General features: G+C 36.2%; 1 protein-coding gene across 1 annotated transcript in view; it reads right to left on the minus strand.

Annotated features, from left to right (window-relative positions):
* The window catches only part of LOC134535431 (Golgi to ER traffic protein 4 homolog), a 30,098-nt gene extending 17,976 nt beyond the window's left edge, over positions 1 to 12,122 (minus strand). Inside the window, exons 1-3 of the mRNA XM_063374524.1 lie at positions 11,933 to 12,122; positions 11,697 to 11,775; positions 5,066 to 5,160 (exon numbers count right to left, since the gene is read on the minus strand). Of these exons, the coding sequence (XP_063230594.1) occupies positions 5,066 to 5,160; positions 11,697 to 11,775; positions 11,933 to 12,063 (305 nt within the window). The 5' untranslated portion in view covers positions 12,064 to 12,122. The remainder of the gene's footprint in view (positions 1 to 5,065; positions 5,161 to 11,696; positions 11,776 to 11,932) is intronic.
* Positions 12,123 to 13,083: the final 961 nt, after the last annotated feature.

Below are 13,083 nucleotides of genomic sequence, written 5' to 3' on the forward strand. Positions count from 1 at the left end.
CACACCTCACTACAGACTGCATCTCACACCTCACTACAGACTGCATCTCACACCTCACTACAGACTGCATCTCACACCTCACTACAGACTGCATCTCACACCTCACTACAGACTGCATCTCACACCTCACTACAGACTGCATCTCACACCTCACTACAGACTGCATCTCACACCTCACTACAGACTGCATCTCACACCTCACTACAGACTGCATCTCACACCTCACTACAGACTGCATCTCACACCTCACTACAGACTGCATCTCACACCTCACTACAGACTGCATCTCACACCTCACTACAGACTGCATCTCACACCTCACTACAGACTGCATCTCACACCTCACTACAGACTGCATCTCACACCTCACTACAGACTGCATCTCACACCTCACTACAGACTGCATCTCACACCTCACTACAGACTGCATCTCACACTTCACTACAGACTGCATCTCACACCTCACTACAGACTGCATCTCACACCTCACTACAGACTGCATCTCACACCTCACTACAGACTGCATCTCACACTTCACTACAGACTGCATCTCACACCTCACTACAGACTGCAACTGCACTTAAGGCAATACACTCCCCCCCACCCACCCCCCTACCCATTTTCTAAAATGTCATCAACACAGCTGGGGAATAAAAATTACAGAAATTTTTACAAACCAATAGTGTACAGAGCACCTGCCTATACACTAGCACACTCTTTTTGCTGTAAACAAATAATATAAAATGTATATTATGTTCGTATTACTTTCAGTTGTTCCAGTTATACATGCAATGACGACAGTATGTAACTCTACACAGTGGCAACCTGGCCGGGGGCGAGAGACACATCCTGCTGAGCCAGAGATGAACACACCTTCATACTTGACACTCTTTGTCGTTGTTGGCACCACTTTCCCTAAGTACCACTTTTAGAAAACTATAGTGAAATTTGAATTAATCATAACCTTACAGAAAGATGTACATACTTAAATGAAGGACTCTGAATAATCTAGTATCTCATAATCAGGAACTAGATAAAAACATATAGTTCTGAATCTTGGAAGAAATAATTTAATGCAGTTTTTTGGACATACGCCATTGCAGTTTTGCACTATTTTCCATTTAAAATTCTGAAAAAAAAATTATAAAAATAAAACTATTAAGATAAAAATTCACAAAAAACAAGACAATCAGCTGATGCAAACAGAACCAACAATGAAACTAAACACGTATATGGACAACACAAGGATGATAGCACTGACAAACACAGAAGAAAACAGTTGTGACATTTTTTTTTCTCAGCATTTTTCCATGACAAACAGTGCAAAACCCTAATGGCGTACCTATATCCAAAAAAACTGCATTAAATAAAAATTCCCATTGCATGAATCATTTAAAGAACGTGGAATGACTTTGTTAGAAGGTTTCATGAATGCTTAACTAACCAACTATATTTCTGGATAATAAGATCAAAATAATGGCATTTGTAAAAGATCTTTATATTTATGAAGTATTAACTACTATAGCAGTAATGAGTGTCAGATTCATTACCTACACTAATATTTTACAAATTAACTTATATCAGTTAATGTTGGGCAGATTCCTAAAATATATAGATTCAGATTCTTAAAATCCAATTTTGATTCCTTAAGTTTTGTATGACAAAGTTTTACAGAATAATATAGTCAGAAAAAAAGGATGTTTATCATTTCAATGATTATGTTTCATTTTCTGTACACAAATTAACATAATATACAGCTTACATCATTTTAAAAAGCATGTTCACTACTCTCAGTAAATGTTAACAAATTTCTAGCACAGATTTGGCCTTTTAACCTTCATTACAGTTGGATGACACACTGCAAACAATCAAAGATGCCTCAACACAAACCTTACATTATTACATGAATGTATTTATTACAAAAGAAAGGCTTGTACGATTACAGTAAAAATTTTATTTTCATACATAATTAAATACTGATCCAAAATAAATTATGTTTGTTACAAATTAAAAATAAAAGTCCAATTTCTTTACAATTTATGTAATTTAGAAAATGAATTATGCAAGCTTATAAATACAATTAAAAAATTGGTTATGGTCGATTTCAAAACTATTATATCCTGAATCCTTCCATTCTAGTGAAATTGATGTAACCGAGCAATTTCCAAACCGGAATCTACCCATCACTACTATCAATACAATTTGTCAATGGTTCAGAAGCTACATGCACATTAATATGAATATCTTTGACATCTCAAGTTTTGTCTTGATAGCTTTCTTTATGACAATCATTTCAGCAATTAGTGTTCAGGAAAACATATTAAAAAAATTTACTAAGCAAATTAATATTGTTCCAAACAATATGTATATTTTTGTTTGTATATGTCCCCGGCTAAACTCAGTTTGCACAATCATTAGACTCGGGACCACTGAATATTCAATTCTGAATTTACATTCATAGTAATAGTTCATCTTTTCAAATATAGCATAAAAAAATAATTTAATATCATACTGTCAATAGTTTGAACCTGCTATCAATTTGATGCTATGGTATTTATAAATTGATGGAATCATTTGAATAAGGTCATAATTAAGTTCTAGCTCACAGAATTCATAGTACAATATCTTAGTGCCTAGGATTAGTAGGTCTTCTTATATCATAGGAATTGTCATATTATAAGTCTTTAATTAAACACAATTCAAAAAAAATATTATGTGAACATAATATTGTTGTAAAATACAAATTATTAACTTATTCATCACTTTTTATAGCTATTTCATGTACTTTACAATCGCCATTCTCTTTTTAGACCTCTTTTTGTTGAATATCTGACCCTAGTTACATACATGTGTATGAAAACCAAATCAAACATAAAATTTTCATGTACCTATACATGACTTGCAGAGAAGTATAAACTACAAAGTAATGGCTACTGAACATTAACTATGTATGACCTTCAAAAGCTTTACAAATTTAAAAGTGTTTATGAACCATACATATATTTGAGTCTCATAGGTAAGTCAATTGTGTCGTTGCCTGCAGCTGCTGGTCCAGTGTGCGCTTCGTTCAGGACACACCAGAGTGAGTTTCCCATTCTATTCAACGCAGCATTACTTTGTTTTAATATGTTGTGGCTAGGGAACGGAAAAATTCGCGGGTTCAATGACCTGCAGGATGAACTCCATAGTTCTACATACACTCGGTCAAATGCCACCCACTCATTGGCTGCTGTCTTGTGAGACGTTCCAGCGTAGCAGCCTGTGATTCAATAAAGCTTTGGTTGGGTGTATCTCATTGGCCCAGAGTCATCCAGGTGAGTTGTGAGCCAATAGCAGAGGCAGCACCGAGGTATAATGATTTGTATTTTAGCCTATCGCGAAATGAATTCGCGAATTTTTCCGGTCTCTAGTTGTGGCTCTGCCTGACTAAATTCTGGCTCATAATGACGTTGGTAAGCGAGGATTCACAGATTTAACCCCTCTGGGTAAAATTCAGTTTTTGTCGTCCCAGTTCTTAGACAGTCTTGACAGTGAGGCAGACTTGGTTCACCGTCTTGTTAATTGCCTATTGTTAGTTAGCGTGAAGTCAAACTGGGGATGTGTTTAAACTGTTATCAGTTTGTTGGAAATCAAAAGTCCAATGCATGCTTTTCATCTGAAGCAATGTATGTTTCTCTGCCTGTCTTAGTTTGTACTGCATAGCTACATTAGAGTCTTACACTAACACTGACACAGGTATGTGGCATTTTGCATTAAAAACGTTGACTTGGCCTTAGTTTGCATTTTGGTCACTTATCATTTAGCAAGACCTTCTGAATGGGGCACAAGCCTTGCCAGCGTAATAAGCAAACAAGTAAAGTTCGCTCGTGGCACGGAGAGGCATGAGCGGCGGCTTGTCAGCCTTTTTTTTCTTTTGGTACAGTTGGTGAAACTGTATGTGCAATATAGTACAGTATATATAAGTTTTCACACGGGACACTGTTCCACATGTTACTTGCACGCACGCTCCTGACAGAAGCATGTTGCACTTAGCTTCACGTGATGACCCAGTTAGGGGTGAGAAGGAATAATGCACGAATGTCTGATACTTGCCAGCAAAGCAGAATTAGCAGACTACGTGGCATTACTGTACCGAGTGGTTTTTCGTAGACGTAGATTATTACAAAGTCATTACTATCTATTAGTTACTCATTTGTAGTTGTGTGTTTAAAAGATAGAAGTAGATAAGACAACATGGAAGGTGGTACTCACCTTTCACCTTTTAATGCAGTTTCAGCACTTGGAGTTGAACATTTCTCACAAGTGGGATTATAACCAGCTACATAAACCCTGTTTCAAACCTGCTTCGTGCTACATTGTTGCTACAACTGTTCAGACTAATGCCTGTAAAACTGAAGGACATCTTCCTGCCGATGAGTAGAATCAGTGAGGGTGTGAGAGGGGTGGGAGAACAGAAGAGGGTGGGACAGCAGACGCCATGTCAAAGAAACAATGAACACTCACAGCACTTTCCACAACTGTTTATCTGTTACTGTTAGTACTGCCCAAAAAGTAGCAACAGTGGTTTTGAAATAAAGGTATTTTGATTCACAAAAAAAAAAAGCTGATATGAGTGATCTTTTCACAGAAACAAACACAGATAAAACTGTCTAACATATAAGATGAAGTACTGCATTACAAAATAACAGGCATGGGTTAATTAAATTTGTGGTAAGAGAAAGTGTGAGCGGCAAGTCAACACTGGAGTATCATCAATTGTTAAATCAAGCGGTTGTCAGGGTGTGGTACTTTGCGTGAGTGTGGCTTTACTGTTTTTATTTAAACATATAGCAATTATAAAAAGAACTGGCCATCCTTTTTTGCCGATGACATCTAGGTATAATCTTAGTTTCAAGAAAAGCGACAAAAATTTAGAAATTGTAAGAAAACAACAAAAAATGTTTCAATAATTATGACAAACTAAATTACCTAATTCACACAATTCTACAAGTAATAAATACTACAAAATCATGGTAGCAATTGTCAGTGCTAATAAATGTACAATAAAAGTATAAAGAGCACTTGCCGAGATAACTTGACGATGTACTCATCGGTGGGGGGTGTTTCAGACTTGACCAACACATCGACGTACAGTATGGCAACGTCAGCGCCACTGGTGTGCTGGAACACAAGACCACACGTGGCTTGCTCCCACACACTCCTCACACGGGTCACACGTAAGAATATGGTCGGTTTACTTAAAACCACAGCGTAGTCAATCAATCAATCAATCAATCAATCAATCAATCTAAGAATACTCAACAAACAGGCATGTTGATGGACAATGATGCCATTTAAGAAACCACTAATATGAATTTTTTCTGTAGGGCCAACATTTTACCAGTAATACAGGATGTTTATAAAGTAACTATACATTTTTGTGGTGAATACATTTTATTGCATAAATGTATTTATTTTTTAAACATATCACGTATGAATATATTTTTGTTGCAGGTACTTGCTCGTCTGTGTGGACTGATGTAAGGCCAGGCACAGACAGATCAGCTGTCCAGTCCTTGGTAGCGAGCCGCTAGTGTTGCAGGGAGGCCACCATAACAACACACTAACACACTCTGTGCCACGTGTAGAGGACGTCCTTATGCAACAGCTGCTCTTTCTCCTTCCGTACCAGATGACTCCTGCTCTACTGACGAAGATGAGGAAGAAACCTGACTACCAATTACAGGAAAAACTGTTTGGCAGCCAACAAATGTGACTCAAACAATCACAACTTTGACGATGCACATTCAGAAATAAGAAGTGAAACAGATGCACTCGCAGTGCAGCCTGTGCTAGGATGTGTGGCTACTGACGGAGCGCCTGGGAGGACACAGACAGTCTGGACCAATGTTAGTCTTATTGCCACTGCATTTATAACACAAAACTGAGTATATCTGAATATTGGTTGCAAAACCAAATTTCGCAAGACTGCTATCTCGAGACAGTTATAAGAACATTCTGCAATTTCTTAATTTCTCCAACAACAAAGAGTCTCACAGTGGTGATTATTTGTTCAAAGTGCGGTCAATCATAAATAAATCATCTTAGGGAGATGTATAAAATTAATTTCAACCCAAATGTAAACTGCATTGACATGTCACTGATGTTATTCAAGGACAGACTAAAAATAAAACAGTATATTCCTGCAAAAAGGAGCCTTTTGGCATGAAACTGTTTGTTATCTGTGATTTTCTTACCAATTAGCAATTTTTTAGATTTCACTGTGTATTGTGGACCACCTAAAGACATTCAAAAAAATGTTTCTTGGCCTATTTAATCCGTATTTACAAACAAGACGGGCAACAAATACGTGTGGGACTTTTTGTCACACAAGGAAAGAAATGCCTAAAATGGCTGAAAAGCTAAAAAAAGGGAGAGTTTACTTTCCAATTCATTTCAAGCCTAATACTGGCACTAAAATGGTGTGACAAAGAGTGATTCGTAACTATCTTACGTCGCGGCTTATCCGCAAAGTAAAAATAAAAGTACGAAAATACAATTTTCCAACACTAGAGAAGTTCCTGAAAAAAGTATTAATAAAATCATACTGGTTTCTAAGAAATCCCATTTTTTTTAGCTCACCTTTCAATAATTGCCACTGTCGCCACCATTAATTGTTTACTCATGTCTGTCTGCATGTTTGTTCTAAGGCTTCAAATATTGTGAATGGTTGATTATGTATGTACGGATAGCTAAATTAAAAATACTATCAAACACTGTTGATGGTTGGTTGGGTTAGCATAACTACAGTGGACTCTCCCTATAACGATATCCAAGGGACCAGCGATTTTCATCGTTATAGAGAAAGATTGTTATATGTACAGAGAGAAACCTATTTTTAAATCTTGGATGGAGTAGTGTGCTGAAATAAAACACCATATTAAACAGTATAAATACAATATACAGTACTATATTTACATTGTCCACAAACACACATATGTACATATGTAGTAGTAAATTACATATGTATGTATATGAAATGATACAATGATACAGTGTATACAATCATTAGTACATATGTAGTACTCTGTATTTAGAATGTCAAAATACGTACATACATAACACAACAAGACATACAGTTTATTGGAAGAAGTCTTTTAGCGTCGTTTGCCTTTTTTTTAGTTTTCCACAGCAATGACCTCACTTTATCTTCTAAACGACCGACATCTTCCGTAGCCACAGGATCATCTTGGTGAGTAAAGAATCTTCTCAGTACTTTAGCAGCCTCCAATGCCTCTTTTGGAGTTGGGACCGGTTCTGGTTCAGGCTCCTCCTCTGGATAAATGTTTTCCTGATCACTATCTTCATCAACACGAACAGAATTCAGGATGTCTTCGTCTGTAACACCCGCTGCTGTAGCCACTTGCCCATCGATGTTTTCAAAATCCAGAAGCTCCTCTTCTGAAAATGTTGTAGGAAGCTCCAGCTGCTGAACCCAAACGGCCAAAGGCAAGTCATCTTCATCATCTGCTGGCTCGGGATCTTTCAGCCATCCTGCATGCTTGAAGGAATGTCTTATGGTCTTATCCGTTACCTCTGCCCATACCCTACTGACCATTTGTATGGCGTCTAGGATCGTAGGTTTGAAATTCCCATTAGACTCGACGAGTTCCATTAAAAGCCTGCGCCTATAATGACTTTTCAAACTTTTGATAACACTTTAGTCCATGGGCTGAAGGACACTTGTGGTGTTGGCAGGTAAGAAGCAGAGTTCTATGTTTTCGAGGTTTTCAATCATTGGATGTGCAGGGCAGTTGTCCACCAAAAGCAAGATTTTGTTCCCCTTCAACTCAGAATCCCATTTTCTCAACTCCTCTTCAAAAATTTGAGACGTCATCCAAGCACTTTTGTTTGACTTGTAGGTGACAGGCAGACGCTTGATGTTTTTTAAACAACGCGGGTTTCTAGATTTGCCAATCACCAAAAGTTTTCTCTTTACCGATCCTGTCATATTGGCCGCTACCAAAACTGTAATTCTTTCTTTTGACAACTTTCCTCCAGTACACTTTTCTGATTTGAATTTTAAAGTTTTGTTTGGTGTCAACTTGTAAAATAGACCCGTCTCATCAGCATTAAAAATGTTTTCGGCTGAATAACGAGCCTTAAGATCAGGCCATACCTTTTCTAGCCAGCCATCTGTAGTGTTCCTATCGACGTCACGAGCCTCCCCGTTGATCTGTCCATAATTAATGTTGTGGCGCTGCTTCCACTTGCTCAGCCAACCTTCAGAAGCCTTAAAATCAGGAATGCCAAGCTCTGTTGCATAAAACTCAGCTTTCATTTTTATCAAAGGTCCAGAGAGCGGTATGTTATTTATGCGTTGCTGTTGAAACCACTGCAGAATAGCACGATCTAAGTCTTCATACTGAGGTTTTCGCATTTTCTTTTTATCCCCATGCACATCTGCGTCAAGCCACTTGCGCCTATCCTTCCAAATGGTAGCCACAGTCGATTGGGAAAGCCCCGTTCGCCGCACAACATCAGTTTGTTTTTCACCATTTTCAATTGCTTTAACTAATGACACTTTTTCATCCACGGTGAGCACTTTCCGCTTTCTTGGTAGCATAATGGTTAGAATAAAACTGATAAAACACTCATTAACTTACACGGTGCAGTAAGGTGTACAAAAACAGCTCCGATATGAACAGCCAGGCGTGACGTGGCTAACTGAGTAAACTGACTGAGCTGCTTGGCGCGCGCTCAACTTCCCCACCACTGAACTGCCACCCCCGTGCCGACTAGTGGACTCGACCACCCCCTCGCCTAAACACTGGAAATAACCGGTTACGGGCATTGACCTTGAGTCCAACTGGCGATCGCTCGTCAAGTGGTACGACTGGAAATTTGGTTTTATCGTAATGTTTTACTGTATTTTGATTAGTGTTCTAAGTAAATACATCGTTATAGAGAGTGAACGATATCGTTATTTAGAGAGAAAAAATATGTTGTTCTTATGGTAGACCAAACGTTAATGTCAATATCAATCGTTATAGAGAAAGTATCGTTATAGGGAGAATCGCTATATGGAGAGTTCACTGTACATTAAAAATACTATAGGTAAATATTTCTTATTGTGGCTTAAGAATTATGAATTTCAGATGTAGCTATACTAACCCAACCAACCAGCCACAATAATTTTAAGTAATTTTAATGACACTAACATGACCTATGAATTGTCGTTACTACGTGATTCAAAACACTACTTTAAATGAAATGTCAAAAAATAAGTACTTTCTTAATTCAATGATTATGGACAAACAACCAAGAAACAGAAAATATAAACATTAATATTTCCGTACAACTGCAATACACCATAATATTAAATACTTTTTTTAAAAAACAATACCTTGGTTGACTAAAGTTCTCCAAAATAAACAGAGAAACCAATAAATGGCAATGATACCATCCATGCACAGGTATTGAAATGTAAGTTAGGAGTATTTTTTCTCATAAACTATTACGTATTTATTAACGCTGTTTTCAGGGTAAATACAGAAACGTCTCTAGTTATAGAAAATGGTATTTTTGTAATTTTATTTTTACTTTGCAGAAAAGCAGTGACGTAAGATTTTTTTGGTAAATATGTATTGTACGGATTAGCGCCAAAAAAAATCGTAAAAATATGAAATAACTTTCATTATATGCTATCTTACGTCCTCTTTTCAGAACCGCCTGCGGAGATAAAAAATTCCAATTACTTTAGGAGATATCCAATTTTTTAACATTCATTTTTTGGCAATTTTTTTAGAAAAAAATTTTAAAAATTTAAAAATACCTTTATTCTGTGCTCTTAAACTTCCTCTTTTCATTAAACCCGGATGAGATAAGAAATTCCAAATACTTTTGGAGATATCGAATTTTTTAATTTTCATCCTGTGCACTCATGCGGCTATACCAGACGTGTGTAATAATTTGACCGTTGCCGTGTGCGCCTGAATGTCTAAATAACAGAAATTTTTCATTAGGTAAGGTTAGTTACATTATAAATACTTCAAAATAAACGGAAATTAAAAATAATATCAATTTATTTTACATGTTGTATAGTTTTAAGTATTTATAATGTAGCTGACCTGACCTAACAAACCGGGACAAAGGATGAACGGAATAAACTCACGTAAGTTTCTTTTTACATGATGTATTCGTTCACGTGAGAGTCCTAAGATCCACATTAAGTTCTGCCATTCCCGATTACACCCGAATATTCACCTTCGGCCAACCTCGGGATTTATTTATTTTTGCGCAGGAAAAATGAATTGAAATATTAAAAGTGGTCGGATAGGTTAGCTACATTAAAACACTTTAAAACCCTTTGGATGGTTAGTTAGGTTAGTATAGCTACATTAAAATAAACAGAGAAATATAAATATTAATAAATAAACCCGAGGTTGGCCGAAGGTGAATTGTTCGGGTGTAATCGGGAATGGCAGAACTTTATGTGCATCTTAGGTTTTATCCATTCGGGAACATTGCAAAAAAAAAATCATACTTGTAAACAAGCAACCGTTCTCGCCGCATGAGTGCACAGGATGAAAATTAAAAAATTCGATATCTCCAAAAGTATTTGGAATTTCTTATCTCAGCCGGGTTCAATGAAAAGAGGAAGTTTAAGAGCACAGAATAAAGGTATTTTTGGATTTTTTAAATTTTTTTTAAAAAAATCGCCAAAAAATGAAGATTAAAAAATTCGATATCTCCTAAAGTAATTGGAATTTTTTATCTCCGCAGGCGGTTTTGAAAAGAGGACGTAAGATAGCATATAATGAAAGTTATTTCATATTTGTACGATTTTTTTTGGCGCTAATCCGTACAATACATATTTACCATTTTTTTTTCTAGCTGTTTATATACTCTCAACTTTTCATTGAGAAGACAAGACTGAACTTCCAAAATTGACAACAAAACTGGGCAAAAAAACTTTAGCAAAATTTTGTACTTGATTTCAAAAAAATCAATGGGTTCTGTTGACAGGAGTGACATGATAATGAAAACAATGGAAACCATCAGGAAATCTTAAAGTGGTACCACAAATTGTTTTTTAATTTAATACATATGACTTGTTTTCAATTTGTATTATTTATACAATACATTTTTTTGCATGAAATTCCTATTCTAAGTTTCAAATGAAAATCATGAATTTTGGAAAAGTACAACACAGAAAGCAAAACATTGGGCACAGGAAGATCAGATTTGCAACCAAGACTGACAGCACGACCTCATCTTCCGGATGAATGGAGTGCATACACAATGTGTGTTGTGTGCAAAGTACACAAAAAGAGAAAGTAAACCAAAGTTTGTTGCAAAGATGCAATAAAACAATGTGACATACCACACTTCAAATTTATAGCACTAAAAAGTTTTTAATATAAATCTATACTCTCTACATGATTTTGGTATGATAACTAGGCCTAGTCATTATATTTTTAATGGAAATCATAAATATCCCAAAATATAATTACCATAAAAAAATTCACAAAATATATGTTTACCAAGGTTAAGTTTAAAATTAAAATATTAAGTTAAGGAACCTGAAAGAGTTAAGTAACACATACAGGGGTCATGGCTGGTTAGTCACAGAGCTTGTGTCAAGGTCAGGCTTCACCGGAGTGAAAGGATTAACGCCAATACAATATTTCTACGGGTAGAAAAATCAAACGTACCTGATCATTCTCAAGCAACAGTATTGCACCGGAATACAGCAAATCCAAAAGGTCTTTGTATTTCTTCACACCAAGATACCTAATAAGGAATTTCAGAGTTAATTTGCAACTAACATCACAACAATACAACAAAAAAAACCGAAGACAGCAATAATTTGTTCATACATTTTGTGAGGTTATAAAGAACTACGCCAAAAAATTTTCAAATAAATTAAGACCCGGCACATATAACTTGCCTGAAGTAAAGTGTCCGATATAATTGATGAGCTTCATAAAAATTTTTGTCACGAATTGACCCCTGTAATTTGGAGAGTATTCGAGGTACACCATGAACACGAGTGGCAGCCATATTGTAATCAACGACCATATATCATAAAGACCGGAAACTCAACGCTGTTTTTCTGTATCTACAAACAATCGCCGATTACGCTGCCATCTATGAATCTACAAATGAAATACCGTGATCGAAAGTGCGTTAACGATATAAATCGATATGTATAATACAAATCGATTAGCAACGTGTTTCGAGCTATCGAACTGGCTATTTTCCGTCGTATAATAATAATAATAATAATAATAATAATAATAATAATAATAATAGCCTTTTGAATTTGTTTCATAATCTTATTTGCAGGATGCTCGATACAATTTCAATGTGCTGAAAGTGATCCTGTGTTAAAAAAACTGTTCATTTTTTTTAAATTTAAACTTTGGACTAAATGAGATCTGCTAATTAAAATTCTCCTTAGTTATCACAGAAACGATCAGGTGGTAACTCAATTCTTTCAAGTCACGTTTGGGCACTACATTTTTCTTTTTCAAATGGAAAATCATTAAAAACCCATTTAACCTAGCGGGATGAATAAACAAAAAGAGTCAAAGTTACAAACATAACCCAAGAAAAAAAAAAAAAAAAAAAGGAACATGAATATAACATTTGACGATTTCACAATTTAAATAAACTAAAAAACTAAGTTTTGTGTACATAGTGCATCTCACACAACTATGTAAACCATAATATGGCAAGGTTGAAACAACACTAAAAAGGCTATTTTTAAAGTTCAATACATCCATCCTTCACTGTCCACAGAATTTTGTTCTTTCGACTCAAGTAGCGACTTGAGTGGTGCAGTACGCTGGGGAATCGGTGGCGGGAGAATGGGGAGGAGATACCTAGGCATGCACAAGTGTTCCATTGGGCCATAAGTTTTGAAAGTGGGAAATCGATGCCACATATTGCATCCGGCAACCAGCATCAATGAAGGCAATATTCAGGCTGTATGTTTGGTCCACTGAAAGAGGCATTAGGAGGGTAATGATTTGAAGACAATGCTGCAGTCAAACAGTACATGTGCAGTTGGCTGCTGGAGCACCAGTCTTCTTTTCA

This window comes from Bacillus rossius, chromosome 8 (genome assembly GCF_032445375.1).
Source record: "Bacillus rossius redtenbacheri isolate Brsri chromosome 8, Brsri_v3, whole genome shotgun sequence".
NCBI lineage: Eukaryota > Metazoa > Arthropoda > Insecta > Phasmatodea > Bacillidae > Bacillus > Bacillus rossius.